This window comes from Phyllostomus discolor, chromosome 5 (genome assembly GCF_004126475.2).
Source record: "Phyllostomus discolor isolate MPI-MPIP mPhyDis1 chromosome 5, mPhyDis1.pri.v3, whole genome shotgun sequence".
In the NCBI taxonomy this organism is placed as follows: Eukaryota; Metazoa; Chordata; class Mammalia; order Chiroptera; family Phyllostomidae; genus Phyllostomus; species Phyllostomus discolor.
In genome coordinates, this window is record NC_040907.2 from 350790 (window position 1) to 364358 (window position 13569).

Sequence of the window (13569 nt, forward strand, 5' to 3'; positions counted from 1 at the left end):
CCCCGCAGCGGCCGGCACTTTGCACCCACTCCCTAAGTCTGACCCGGCCTTCGCTGCCCCCGCCCTCGGCGGCGTGGGGCGGGAGTGGAGGGCTGCAGGGGCGTGGCTAACGCAAAGGCGCAGGCGCGGGAGCAACGGGGGCGTGGTCAGGCTGCGTGCGCGCGCGCGCGCAGGGCCCACGTGTGGTCCCCTGCCCCACTAGGTGCTTCTCTGTTCCGTCCAGCCCGGCCATGGGCTCCGGCCTGGCTGCGGGTTCGGTGCGGGCGCGCTACCTCGTGTATTTCCAGTACTTGGGCACCGACTTTAAGTACGTCCCCCGGACCTCTTTTCGTGCTCGCGACCCCCACGCACAGTGCGGCGCCGCGGGACGCACCGGAGGTGGTCCCCGAGGGCAGCTGGCGCGCGAGGGAAGGGCGGCAGCTATAGTTAGGATCCGCCCGCCCGGCCTAGGGCCTGCACAGCGGGAGGAATGGCCGCGTGGGCCGCATTGGGTGGGGCCCGGGAGGGGCGGTATCCGCCCACTGACCCGCGCCCGCCTCTGCCCACAGCGGGGTCGCGGCCGTCAGGGGCGCCCAGCGCGCCGCCGGGGTTCAGAACTACCTGGAGGTGAGCTCCGGCGGCCTGTCGCCTGGGACGGAGGAGGGCGAGCCCCGGGAGGGACAAATGGGAGCCCCGCGCCTGTGGGAGCACGGGTCTTCGCCCTGCGCTGCCCGTCCCGCCCCCGGCGGCTCTGTCCCCGCAGGAGGCCGCGGAGGGGCTGAAATCGGCTGTGCCAGTGAAGTTCACCATCTCCAGCCGCACGGATGCTGGGGTCCACGCCCTGAGCAACGCGGCGCACCTGGACGTCCAGCGCCGCTCAGGCCAGGCACCCTTCTCCCCTGAGGTCCTGACGCAGGCCCTCAACACCCACCTGAAGCACCCCGCCATCCGGTGAGCACCCTCTGCTCTAAGCCCTTGGAGGTGGAGGTCAGGAAGGGCTTGGTGTCTGTGCAGCACTTTTTGAGGTCAATAGGTGAGATACCAAGGGGTCACTTGTGTGTGCGGGGTCATTCCTCTGGTGGCCCTATCTTGCTTCCACATTCCACAGGGTCCTGAAGGCCTTCCGTGTGCCCAGTGACTTCCACGCCCGCTACTCTGCCACATCCAGGACCTACCTGTACCGCCTGGCCACCGGCTGCCCCCCGCACAGCCCGCTGTCTGTGTTTGAGCAGAACCGATGCTGGGCGCTGCCGGCAGAGTGAGCGTGGGCTGGGTGCCGGTGAAGGGCGGGTGGGGGCTTGCGCCTCTTGGGCCACCCCCTGACCACTCACTCTGACCACTCACTCGCCCGGCCCTGCAGCAGCTTGGACGTGGCCGCCATGCAGGAGGCGGCCCACCACCTCCTGGGGACGCACGACTTCAGCGCCTTCCAGTCGGCCGGCAGCCCGTCCCCCAGCTCCGTGCGCACGCTGCGCCGAGCTTCCGTGACCCCCGGCCCAGCCAGCCCCTTCCTCCTCCCCCAGGAGAGCAGGTGAGGGGGTGGCCCGCACGCCAGTCTGGAGGCCGTGGGGGCGGGGCGGGGCTGGGCTCCGGCACCTTCCTGGGTGAGGGCAGGGCAGAGGCATCAAGTCCTGGGTACACGCTGGGGGGGATGCTGGGCAGTTGCCCTCCCCTCAGCTGAGGAACAGAGGACGGGGAAAGCCGGCCACCCTTCTCGGAGGGCTCCCAGCCCTGCCCAGAGCTCCCTGCCTGTTGGACAGATCCCGGCAGCCACGGAAAAGGCCCCGTGGGCCGGGGGTTCCAGCCACAGGGCAGCTGCCGACTTCTAGAGCAGGGTGTCCCACTCACTCTCACCGGGGCCACACCAGCCTTGTGGTTTCTTCCCACGGGCCAAATGCAATCTCAACTCCTTAGCAGTCGAGCAGTCCCATTTGTACAGTCCTAAAATTGCTTTGGCCCTTTAAAGGCACCCTTGAGGCGGATGTGGCCCCCGGTGAAAATGAATCTGACACCCCTGTTCTAGAACCTTCCTAGTTTGGGCCACAACGAAAGGGAGGAGGGACTTCTGCACGGCCAGCCTTGGATGCGCTGCCGAAGAGCTCCGGCCGGAGGCTTGGGCCTAGCGCACGAGCTGCCCCAGAGCCAGTGCCGGGACCTTCACGGTTCAGCCCGAGGGCCGCACCCCCGGGGAAGCCCTGCTGTCCCTCCCTCTGACTTGAGAGTGGTTTGGTTTCCCTGAAGGGGTGGGGTGGGCTGGTCAGTGGAGGCTCCCGGGGGGAGGAGAGGGTGGGCACCAGTCACCAGTCTTCCCGGGCCCCCTGCCCTGCCCTTGCTTTGGGCTCAGTCTGGGCTGGGGCTGCCCTGTGGCCTGGACGTCACAGGTGCCCATGTCCCTAGGAGGCTACGGTTCTGGAGCCTGGAGTTTGAGAGCCAGTCTTTCCTGTACAGACAGGTGGGCTCTGTTCTGGGCCCCCAGGGGGTGGGGAGCAGGGGAAGGCTCGGGCCTCGGTGGCAGTCTTGGCCTTGGGCTGCAGGTGCGGAGGATGACGGCGATCCTGGTGGCCGTGGGGCTGGGGACTGTGACGCCTGCTCAGGTGAAGGCGATTCTCGAGAGCCGGGACCCCCTGGGAAAGCATCAGACGCGTGTGGCCCCGGCCCACGGCCTGTTCCTGAAGTCGGTGCGCTACGGGGGCCTCGAGGACCTCGGTGAGAGGGGGGCGCCTGGGGAGGCCCCCACTCCAGGCTGGGTTCTTGCCGGAGAACCCTCAGTGGCCACGGCATCACAGCCCTCGCCTACCATTCCAGAAGCCGGGAGTCCAGCCTGTGCCCAGCGGGAATGCCAGGGCCCACCGGCCGGGGCAGCCTGAAGACTTAAGGCCAGAGACCAGGGGCCCGAAGGCAGGCGGCCTGGGGTGAGGTGCCTGTGTCCCTCAGGCCCACCCCCCTCAAGTTCCCAAGGGGACATGGAGGTGGGGGGGGGCACCTCTGAAAGTGAGCAGGGGGTCTGCAACCCCTGCGGGGACCCTCCTGCCCCCAGTTGACCTAGAATCTGTCTACAGGTCCTGCTTCCAGCGTTCCCCAAGCTTCTGGCCTCACGTGGTTGGCAGGGCCCACAGCACTGAGGCCGCAGGTGACCCCCAGGTGCCCAGCCACGGTCAGGGCACGCCTGGCTCACCAGGCTAGGCCACTGGGCCCTGCCCAGCTCCGCACGCCCCACGCCCTGTGCTGCGGCTGGGGCGGGTGCAGGGCGCAGGCGTGAGCACACAAGCAGCCTTAGGTTCCGCCGTCACTGGAGACGAACATTCCAGCCCAGAAGTAGAAATAAAATGTGAAGAGGCCTCCGAGGGTTATTTATTTTTTCCACCCAAATCAGCCACTTGGCAGACAGGTGGCGCTGGTGGTGTCCCCACAGATGGAGGCCGTGGCCAGCTGGGGGCTGCACACCCGCAGAGGGAAGACCAGGGCACAGGCCCCATCCTAGAGCGGAAGTGCGGTCCCTCTGGCTGGGCGGCCTGTGGCGTCAGCTGCCTCCGCTGGGGGCTGGGGGCAGACCCTTCTTGAGCAGGGACGTGAGGTAGCTGCCCAGCTCTTCGTCCTGTGTGGACACAGAGGCTGTTGCCCCACCCTCCCAAACCTGCCCCACCCAGGCAGCCCAGGGTGAGGGGGTGGCCCCACTTGTGCTGGCCCGCTGTCAGCCACAGGTCCCGGGTCCTGCCACACACCTGGTAGGTCCAGGAGACAAGCAGCACCTTGGTACCCGGGTCCTCCGAGTGGGCGGCAGCCTGGATGAGGATGGACTCCACAGTCACCGAGCCGTCGGGGAGGTGCTGCACGCAGTGGTCCTTGAGGAGGCTGTGGGGACACGCGGTGAGCCCCCGCCTCCTGCCCCACCGCGCCCGCCCCGGGGGCCGGAGGAGGACGGCACCTACCCCTTCAGGTGGCTGTAGACGCGCACGGCTGTCTCCTGCTCCTTCCGCGTGTCGTGCAGGTGCACGCGGCAGGTGAAGCGCAGCTGGTGCTCGGCCAGGCCCAGCTCCTTGAGGGCTTGCTCTGAGGACACCAGCCGGAAGTTCTGCAGAGCGGGGGCGGGGCAGGTCAGGGCGTGTGGGAGCCCCGCCCTCCCCCCCCCCCCCCCCCACGGCGGCGGCGCGCAGGCGCACACTCACGCTGTCCTTCATGATGAGGGTGCCGTGCAGGAGCCGGGGCTTCTTGGCGTCAGGGAGCAGCCCTGCGGAGGGGAGCTGGGGTCAGAGCCGTCTGAGGGGGCTGCCCCCCCACCCCGCTGCCCGGCCCGGCCCAGCCCCGCCCCGCATACCCTGCGCCATCTCCCGCTTTAGCAGCCCCAGGGAGATGCCCACGGGGATGCTGGGACTCGTGGGCAGCGTCACCGTCTCGCCGTTGGCTGGCATGTAGCAGCTGACCCCTGGCCGAGAGACAGGGGTGTCTGCGGGGCTGTCCGGCCCCGCCCCGCTGACCCCGTGGGCCCCCCACCTCGAGGCCCCGCCCGCCGGGCTGCCTACGGAACTCCTGCTCGATCTTCTGCTTCAGGAACTCCATCTTCTTGGCCTCGCCGTGCACCAGCAGCACGCTCTCGGGCTCCGCCTGGCCCACCAGCTGCATGATGCCCTTGGCGTCCGCGTGGGCGCTGAAGGACATGTACTCCACCTGCATCCGGACCTCCAGCTGCAGCGGCACAGGGCACAGGGGCCGTCACTAGCCACCCGAGAGGGGCCGAGGAGCTGGGGAAGGGTGGCACTCACCACCTGCCGCCCCTCCATCTCCAGCTTGCGCTGCCCACTGAGGATCTTGTGGCCCACGGTGCCCTGCACGCAGTAGCCGGGCATGATGACCTGCAGGGCAGGAAGGGACAGAGCTGGCAGCCACCCGCATGGCTTCCGCCGCCTGCCTCAGGGCTTCCTCCTGGGACACCCCCACCCCCTTCTGCTCCTCTGAATCCTGGGGAGAGGCCCCCCCTCGCCGGCGCCCCCTGCAGGCCCAGGCCCAAGTGTCGTGCCCCCCTGCCCAGGAGGGAGCCCTGGCCGGCACCGACTGGCGGGAACACAGGGACGGTCTGACTGCCTGGGCCCGACACCAACGGGGTCACAGGGCACCGTCCTCTCGGCGGCAGTGTCCCCAGGCCAGGGAGCCCCCGCGCCCAGCCTCGCAGGCCCCCCACGGGGTTGTTCTGGGGCCCGGCCCTCACCATGTTCTTCTCGTTCCCTGCCCACTTCCGGAAGATCTGCAGGGACTGGCCGGCGTGCAGCATCCCTGGCGTGGCAAACACGACCTGGCGGCAGGGGTGGGGTCAGGGCGACCCACGCCCCTGGCCGCACCTGCGGGGAGCCGGGCTCCACAGCAGGCCCCGCCCCTCCCCGCCTCCCGAGCCTCCTGCTGCACTGGCCATGCCCCCTCCCACCCTGTCGGCATCTCCCCCCACCCCCTGCACAGGCACGCCCCACTCCCCTGGGAGACAGACCCCCCACCCCCCCGGGCTCGCACCATGGCTGCAGTGGTGCAGACAGCCGTGCCCCCCCCCCCCCCCCCCCCGCCGCCGGGGCCTCACCATCGGACCCGGGTTGTCGGCAAAGGCGCGGTCGAAGGCCTTGATGTGCTTGAACTCGAACATGTTCCTCTGGACGAAGGTCTTCCGGATCTTCTGGTTGGTCCAGGTGATGAAGAGCTTGTAGTAGTGGTTGGCCTTCTCTGTCAGCCCCGTGGAGAAGTAGATGGGCGCCTTCAGGTTCATGCGCTCCCTGCGGGCAGTGCGGGGCCGCCGTGGAGGAGCCGGGGGCAGGCCTGGCTGCATCCTCCCACCGGCCCGCAGCCCAGAGCGAGGCCAGGGCCCGCAGCCTGCCTCCTCCTGGGAGACGCGGGGCTGACGTGTGCAGAGGACAGTGCCCGTGCACCGCCCCAGGCCCCCAGGCCCCCGTTCTCCCTACCCACTCAGGCCAGGGCTCCCAGAAGCCGTCGCAGCCACACCCACCAGAAGGTCTCCAGCAGGATGCAGAGCTCCTGAGCACGGCCCAGTGCAAACACAGGGATCAGCACCTGCAGGGCGGGGGTCCAAGACTGGTGTGGGAGGGGCCCCTGGTCACACCCGCCCCCCCGGGTCAAGCCCCCACCTGAGCCCAGCGGGCGGCAGCTGTTCCCCGGGGCCACCTTCTCAGGCAGCAGCTGCCGCGAAGACCAACCTCGCTGGCAGCTCTTATGGCCGCAGGCCTGGCCACCGAGAGGTCTCAGCCGGGCCTCCCCGAGAGCTGGGGGCCCCACCCCCGTTCCGTCCCCACCCCTGCCTCCAGCCTCAGTCTGTCCCGCTGGGATCCCGGTGGGAGCTCCGGCCAGTGCCGTGCTGGGACCTGAGGCACGAGGGCAGCCCGCGCTCTTCTCCCCACGGCGCAGCAAGCCCCCCTCCGGCCCCGTTGGTACCTTCCCGCCACGTTCCACGGTCTCGTGGACCTTCTTCAGGAAGTCCCGCTCCCGGCAGCGCTTGGAGTCACGGATGGTCGTGGCGTACGTGGACTCCGTGATGAGCAGGGTAGGCCGGCACTTGTCGATCCAAGCGGCCCTGGAAGAGCGGACGCGGCCCGGGGTGGGCGGAGCACACAGCCTCGAGGCCTTCTCGGCAGGACCCCAGCCAGCCACAGCCGCCCCGCACGGCCCGGGCAGTGCTCGAGGGCAGACAAGGGGAGAGGCTCTGCCTTCCATGGGGGACGCGGGGTCAGCGCTCAGGCCCCCAACACATCCGGAAAGGTCAGTGTGCTCTGGGGCAGGGGCGGGGCCCCGCCAGGACGGAGCTCGCAAACACCCCAGGCGACTCACCCCAGGTGCCGGTCCGGGGTCATGTTGTAGTCGCCCTGCGGAGGCGCAGCGTCAGGGAAGGTGCCCCCGGCCCCACCCAGGAGGCCCCCCCGGCGCCCACCAGGGAGGCCCTCCGGCGCCGCCCAAGGCCTCCACTCACCGTGTAGACCACCGACTCCGAGCCCACTTTGATCTGGAACATGGCCGCCCCCAGCACGTGGCCCGCGTAGTAGGCCTTGATCTGCAGCTCCTCGTCCACCTGGGGGCGGGGGGAGCGGTCAGCGCAGCCAGCGAGGGGCGGGCGGCAGAGACTGGGGCACACAGGTAGGCGACACCGTCCTCAGCCTCTCCTGGCCCCCCGCCTTTCGCAGACGACGCCCCGTTTTCGAGCGGAAGCAACTCGGCACCAGACGGGATGATGGGCTCAGAGGCGACCAGAGGTGGGACTCGGGCCGCCCCGTGAGCAGCGCCCCGAGGGGGTGAGGACCCGCAGGGTGAAGGACGCGGGCAAACAGCCAGCAGCTGCTTCCAAAGAGTGGAAGTTCCGGAACCACACGCTGTGATAACCCGAATCGGGAATCAGTGGAGGGCGCTGGCGGCACGGGAAACACAACCAGGAAAAACCAGGGACCCGGAGCGCAGCTGCAGCACGGAGCACAGCAGGACAGGGCGGCAGAGGACGCCGAGAGCCCCAGGCCGCAGGACAGGAGCCTGGGGAGAGACAGCCCGCTGCGGCCCCCGGGGGCCCCGACCGCCGCTGGGCCCAGACACCCTCTCGGGCGCATTCAGAGCACCCACAGGGAGTTGCTGCTGACCTCAGATTCTGCACCCAGAGGGAAAGGCCGCCCAGAGGGAGGGCGGAGCTAGCCCGTGACGTTAGCTGAGGTTCGGCCCAGCAGATCCATGCGGCCCTTCGTCAGGCGGAAGGGGGCTGCCCCACGTGAGAAGTGAGGACCCCGGCGGACAGCAGCAGCAGCAGCAGCGGGGAGGGCCACCCGGCGCAGCGCTGTCCCGCCAGGCTCAGGCGACCGGGGAGCCGACGCAGAGAAACGACAGTCTGTGTCTCAGCCGGGGGGGGGGGTGCACCGCGGGGCTGTGCACGCCGAGAGCCCTGCATCTTGGGTTTCCGTGGTCGTGGGTGCACTGGGCGGTCTCTGCCACTCACACAACTACACGAGTGTGCCGTCACTAACCCAGTGAAAGGAGAATTCGGATTTTTAAGAGATGTTAGTGATTTACTTTTAGAGAGAAAGGAAGGGAGAGACAGTGAGAGGGAGAGAATCATCAATCGGCTGCCTCTTGCTCGCCCCCAACCGGGGAGCTGGCCTGCCGCCCAGGGGTGTGACCCGATGGGGAGTCCGCTGGGCCACACGGGTCTGGGTGAGAAACAGGGTTTTAAAAAACCAGCCCAAAACGGGCAATAAAGGAACAAAAGCACATGGGGCAGGGCCGTTACAGGGACTGAACGGAGAGTGCCGAGGCCGGGCGACCTGGTGTCACTTGGAGTCCAGAGCGCAGGGGACCCGGCTGGGCTCGGAGCCCTGACCCCACATGCCACCCAGAAGAGCCGCGAGCCAGCCGGAGGAAGAGCCTCGGGAGCATCGACAAGAGACTCAACCGGGATAACACGGCTCAGAACGTGCCGGCACCTAACCACGTGCGACACCCGGACTCTCAGGAAACGCAGACGAGCCCCCCGTCTCTAACGGAGGGCACCCAGCGGCCCCTCCCCGGCTGCACACAGCCCCACTGAGGTGGCCGAACCCCGCCGCCCCAGCAAGCACAGCACCACACTCAGGTGGCCCGACGGTCCCGCCGGCCTGCCCCTCTCGCCCCGAGCCCCCCAGAGCCTGACCTGCACGGTCTGGTGCAGGTGGACGGCCACCACCTTCTTCATGCAGTCCTTGATCATCTGGGAGGTGAAGAAGTTGGCCTCGCCCTTCTTGTCCACGGCGATCTTGCGGTAGTCCTCCAGCAGGATGGGGCAGATGGCCTGGGTGGGGTGCGTCATGTAGATGGGCCCGTCGTAGCCCACCATCTCGCTGAAGTAGGGCAGCGCCCCGCAGTGGTCCAGGTGGAAGTGGCTGGGGGCGCAGCACGGTCAGCCGGCCCCTGCGCCGCCCAGCCCCCCCACACCAGCCCGCGATCCGGGCCTCGCCGGCCGCCCGCCCGCCGGATGCTCGTGGCCCCCACACTGCAGCGAGGGCTGAGGGACAGGCAGAAGCGGCGCCACCCCCCCCCCCGGACCTCACAGCCTAGACGCCCAGCGCAGCAAGCGAGCAGCTGAGACGAGTGTCGGACGGGGGACGTGCTCCTCGGAGAGACAGAAAGCACCCACGGGGGCCCTGTGCCAGGGGTCGCCGTCTTTGGTGGGTGGGTGGGAGACCCGGCGGCACGTGGGCCGAGGCGGGAAGGAGGCGGGACAGAGCGGGACGCGGCCTGGAGCGGCGCCGGGCAGCGGTAACAGCGGATCCGGGTCGCCCCCCGCTGGCGGAGACCGGCCGAGCCCTCGTCTTAGAAGGGGGGAGGCCGCGAGAGCCTCAGCAGCTGAAGGGGGGCCGCGGCACACAGCACCTCCAGCCGTGGGTGGGGCGCCCGCAGGAGGCTGCCGTGGCCATGTTGAAGGTCAGGGCTGTGCACGGCCTGTGACTGGCAGTGGGGCCCGAGGGGGGGGGGCATCCAGCCAGGGGCAGGGTGTGCAGGGCCTTTCAGGACGGCCTCTGGGGACCGAGGCCTGGAGAGAGGTGGGGGTGGTCACTGCTGCAGACTGCAGACGGGCCCACGTGGCCGGCCGTCTGGGGGCACGACGCAGCCTGACCTGCCTGAGGCGCCTGGGCGCTCATCCCTGACGTGGGGGCAAAGCGCTCCCCGCCCCTCCCCACAGGTGCACTGCAGCCCCCCGAGGAGCAGCCGTGCACACCTGTGAACACACACAAAGGTCCAGCAAGGGTGGGGGGCGGGGGAGGGGGGCAAGCCACAAAGGCAACCGGGAACAGAGCCTGGGCCAGCGACACCCCACGGCCTGCAGCCTCCACAAGCCCAGCGCGGCTCTCCTGGGCTCCGAGGGGCCCGGGGGCAGGGCGGCTCGAGCAGGCACGGCGCCGGCACCTGCAGCGCTGGGACAGGACTCACCTGATTATGACGCAGTCCAGGAAGTCCGTCAGCCGGCCGTTGCGGGTAATGTAGGAGAAGTCAGGGAAGCGCCTCTGAGAGGTCGAGAGACGGCATCAGGGCGCGGTGACTGCCCGGGGCCCCGGGGCACAGGAGGGACAGCCAGCAGGCCAGCGAGCCGCTGGACTCCAAGACCTCCGTCCGGGGGCTGCCCCAGGTCTGCTAACGGCTCACAGCCCCCGAGGGCACAGGTAGGGTCACGAGCCAGAAGCAGTAGCCCAGCCCAGCCCACGGGCACCTCAGTACAGACCGACCCCCGTGCAGGGCACCCCACCTGTCACGTGAGGGTGGCCGCTTCCCAGGACTGCCACACCGCCTGGCCCACTGGCACCCCACACTGCCCACGCCCACGCGCCCAGCCCAGCCCCACTCCACAGGTGGGAGCCCGAGGCTCCGAGTCCTGCGCCCGCCACGAGGAGCAGGCTGGGGGCGCCCCGCTGCCCCCCGGGTGCCCCAGGCAGCCCGCCCGCAGGCTCACATCGTCATTGAAGCCCATGTGCATGCCGCAGTCCAGCATGACGTTCTTGCCCCCGATGGAGACCAGGATGCAGCTGCGGCCCACGTCCTGGCCGGCCCCTGCAGGGACAGTAAGTGAGGTGCTGCCACCCCCGCCACATGCCCCACCCCCAAGGCCAAGGCCCAGCTGCTTGCCCCAGGCCCCCGCTGGGTGCTCTGGGCCCCTGGCCCCGAGGAGCCCTCAGTGGGCTGGAAACAAGCCGTGGCTGCTGTGCGACAACATGGGAGGCGAGCACCTCGCCGTCTCCACAGGCAGACGGGGCGGGGGGAGCGCACAAGGGGTGCCGAGTCCCCCAGGTGAGTTCTGGAGGAGTGCCCTGCCCCACTGGGCCTCCGGCCTCAGGGCCAGGTGCAAGAAGGTTGCAGCCCACACGCTGGACCTGCCCATGCCCTCGAAAGCCCAGGCTGAGCCCCGGGTGCTGGGCTGTGGTCCCGGCACCAACAGAGGCAGGCTGGCACTCTGCGGGGCCCCACCGCCCCCGAGACCTGGGGCGGGTCACATCAGGGCTGAGGGGTGGCAGGCACCTCCTTGTGGTGCCACCAAAGGTGCCCCATGTGGCTTCAGCGCAGCCTCAGGGAAACACGCCCCACCTGCCCGGCGGCGGCCAACTCCAGGGACGGCCGGGAACCCAAATGTCAGCCACATTCCTGACCACCACGCCCTGTCCAGCTGCTGCAGCCCCAGCAGGGCCCATCCTGGCCGCCTCCTATGGCCACCCGGGGTCTCCCTGGGGGGCTAGATGACAGTAAATGGCCTGCTTTCCACCTTGAACCCTCCAAACCTCCCCCGCCAGCCACCTGACCCTCCGCTGGCACCACACACGCCAGGGTGAGCAGGCCACACCCAGAGTGGGAGGGGGGGCTGGTCCTCAAGAAGCTTGTTGCCCATGACAACGGCAGGAGACTGCCGAGAGCTTCACCTCAGGCAGCCCAGCCACAAGTGGTGGCCTGGTGGTCTCCCCCAGGCCTGTTCCTGTCCCCACCAGCACGTGCCTTCCTGTGGGCAGGGCCGCAGCGGTCTGCCCCCCGCTGTGCTTCCAGTCCTCGAGCCAAACCAGCTCAGAGGTCTTCAGCTGTGTGGGCAGAGGGAGGGCCACCCTTCTTTTCGTTAAAGAGTTTATTTATTTATTTTTAGAGAAAGGAGGACCGAAGGGAGAACGAGAGGAAGAGAAATATCCGTGGGACTGCCTCTCATGCACCCCCTACTGGGGACCTGGCCTGCAACCCAGACCTGTGCCCTGACTGGGAATCATACTGGTGACTCTTTGGTTCTCAGGCCGGCACTCGGTGACCTCAGTCCACTGAGCCACACCAGCCAGGTTGGGCCAACCTTTTTAAAAGTCAACATGAAGGATGTGAAGCCACATAAGTTGTGGGAACAGTCCCCACCACGCACGTGGCTCCTAAGCGTGGGGCCAGGGGTGGCTTTCCGCACCCCGGAACCCAGCTCTTAGGTGCTGGCCGCCTGCCCCCAGCAGGAACCATCACAGCCTCGGGGAGCAAAGACAGTGGCCTGAGCTGGGCTGGAGATGTGAGGGTCAGACTCCAGGACAGACAAGAGGGCGCAGGACTCAGGTGAAGACAAAGCAGGCACCCTGTCTGCAGGGAGCTCACGCTCCAGGGCGAGGAGGCAGATGACAAGCAGGCAGACAAGACACATTGAGTGCGCCAGCCAGAGATGAGCGCCAGGGAGGCCCGAGGGGGACAGAGAAACATCCACAACCCTGACAGGCGGCGGCTTCCAAGCAGGGTGGGGAGGGGCAGCAGTGGGGAGGCAGGTGCGAAAGGCCCCGTGGCCAGTGATTTAGGAGACTCTCTGTAACCGGCCCAGGTGACCAGGGAGCCCACACAGCGGAGACTGGCCAAGGGAGACGGCGGAGAAGCAGTTCTGCTTCGGTGGTGCCGAGGCCGGGTGACCCCGAGGGCACACCTGGGTGCAGACCTGGGTCCCAGGAGCAGGAAAAAGACTGTTGGAGGAAAGTGGGTGTTGGGAAAAAGGAGCCAAATGGATAAAAGGGCTGGAAGGAGAGTCCGGTGCTGCAGAGGCTGCAGGGCCACAGCAGCCAGAGGGGAGCCTGTGCTGAGAAACATGACAGGCCGTGGGCGTGACAACTGTAAGGGGGGTGGGATGTGGCCTCTGACCCAGCAAGAGCAGGGGCGCTGGCAGTATGAGGCAGCTGTCACCAGCTCAGCGTCCCCGCTTGGGGGTGGGTGGGCTATTCGGAGAAAAGCTCCCGCCGAGAGGAAGGACAGGAAGACGCGCGGGGCGCCTGGATGGGTCGATGCGCCCAACGCGCAGGCCTGTGAGCAGGCAGGAGCTGGAACAGGGCAGGCAGTGTGTGCAGGGAAAACGCCCGGAGAAATCGAGGGTGGCCGCCAAAACGGCAACCCCAGTTGTTTCTGGGACCTTGGATTCTCAGTGATCTTTCCTTCCTTGCTCTGTTCCGGACTGTTCAGCCTTTTAAAAGTTGCACGCGCGTGTTTTTTTCCAAGAAGCAAAGCTATCTTTCTTTTCAAAGCGTTGCAGAGATCAGGGAAACCGCGGGTTGAGCTGAGGTCGGACCGCCAGGCTTGGTGGGTGGGAGGCTGCAGGCGACCCTGACGCGAGGCGCGAGGGGGAAGGAAGGAGCGGGGAGGAGGCAGAGGCCGGGCGGGATGGGGGCAAGCGACTGCAGCCCCGGTCCGCGTGCAAAGCGACGGGACCGCGGCGGGGGCGGCGGCGGCGGCGCCCAGAGCCCGCTGCAGGCGATCTCGCCGCAGGTCGCTGTTAGGAAAACCGGAGACACAGCACAGCAGCGACCAGCACGCAACCCCAAGGCCATCCCCCGGCGCCCGCCCAGCGCTCCCCACTCACCCAGGGGCGTGACCCTGATCTCGGGCATCCTGCGCCGGCTCGCTCCCAGGCACCGTCCCCTCTGCGTTCCCTGACCCGCCGCGCACACGGTCCCAGGACCAGACGCAGAGCCCAAACCGCACGAGAGATTTTTCTCGCGCTAACGCACTGCGCATGCGCAGACCAACGGCGGCAGCTTCCGGTGAGACCACCGGAAACGTGGGTTGCAGGTCGGGTCTCTTGATTGGGCAGCGGTCAGCCAATCCGGAGCG

At 68.4% G+C, this 13569-nt stretch overlaps 2 protein-coding genes across 3 annotated transcripts; one reads left to right on the plus strand and one right to left on the minus strand.

Moving 5' to 3' along the window:
- The first annotated feature begins 141 nt into the window (after positions 1-141).
- On the plus strand, positions 142-3158 carry PUSL1 (pseudouridine synthase like 1). Of its 2 annotated transcripts, none has more exons than XM_036025162.1 (9): positions 142-307; positions 549-606; positions 743-930; positions 1088-1237; positions 1340-1510; positions 1601-1607; positions 2324-2431; positions 2514-2685; positions 2785-3158. In XM_036025162.1, exons 1-9 carry the CDS (start codon positions 231-233, stop codon positions 2844-2846), a joined length of 993 nt encoding a protein of 330 aa, XP_035881055.1. In that variant the 5' UTR covers positions 142-230; the 3' UTR covers positions 2847-3158. The 2 variants fall into 2 exon arrangements, with proteins under 2 accessions (XP_035881055.1, XP_035881056.1); XM_036025163.1 differs by lacking the exon at positions 1601-1607 and having other exon boundaries at positions 2377-2431; positions 2785-2817; positions 2849-3158.
- Positions 3159-3308: 150 nt separating this feature from the next.
- On the minus strand, positions 3309-13486 carry INTS11 (integrator complex subunit 11). The gene is made up of 17 exons (XM_028511804.2): positions 13319-13486; positions 10427-10524; positions 9910-9983; positions 8633-8861; positions 6938-7036; positions 6799-6833; positions 6406-6544; positions 5963-6027; positions 5543-5732; positions 5183-5266; positions 4740-4829; positions 4500-4662; positions 4295-4402; positions 4146-4207; positions 3909-4051; positions 3702-3831; positions 3309-3574 (listed from the first exon to the last, which is right to left on the minus strand). Exons 1-17 carry the CDS (start codon positions 13344-13346, stop codon positions 3500-3502), a joined length of 1812 nt encoding a protein of 603 aa, XP_028367605.1. The 5' UTR covers positions 13347-13486; the 3' UTR covers positions 3309-3499.
- Between the last annotated feature and the right edge of the window lie 83 nt (positions 13487-13569).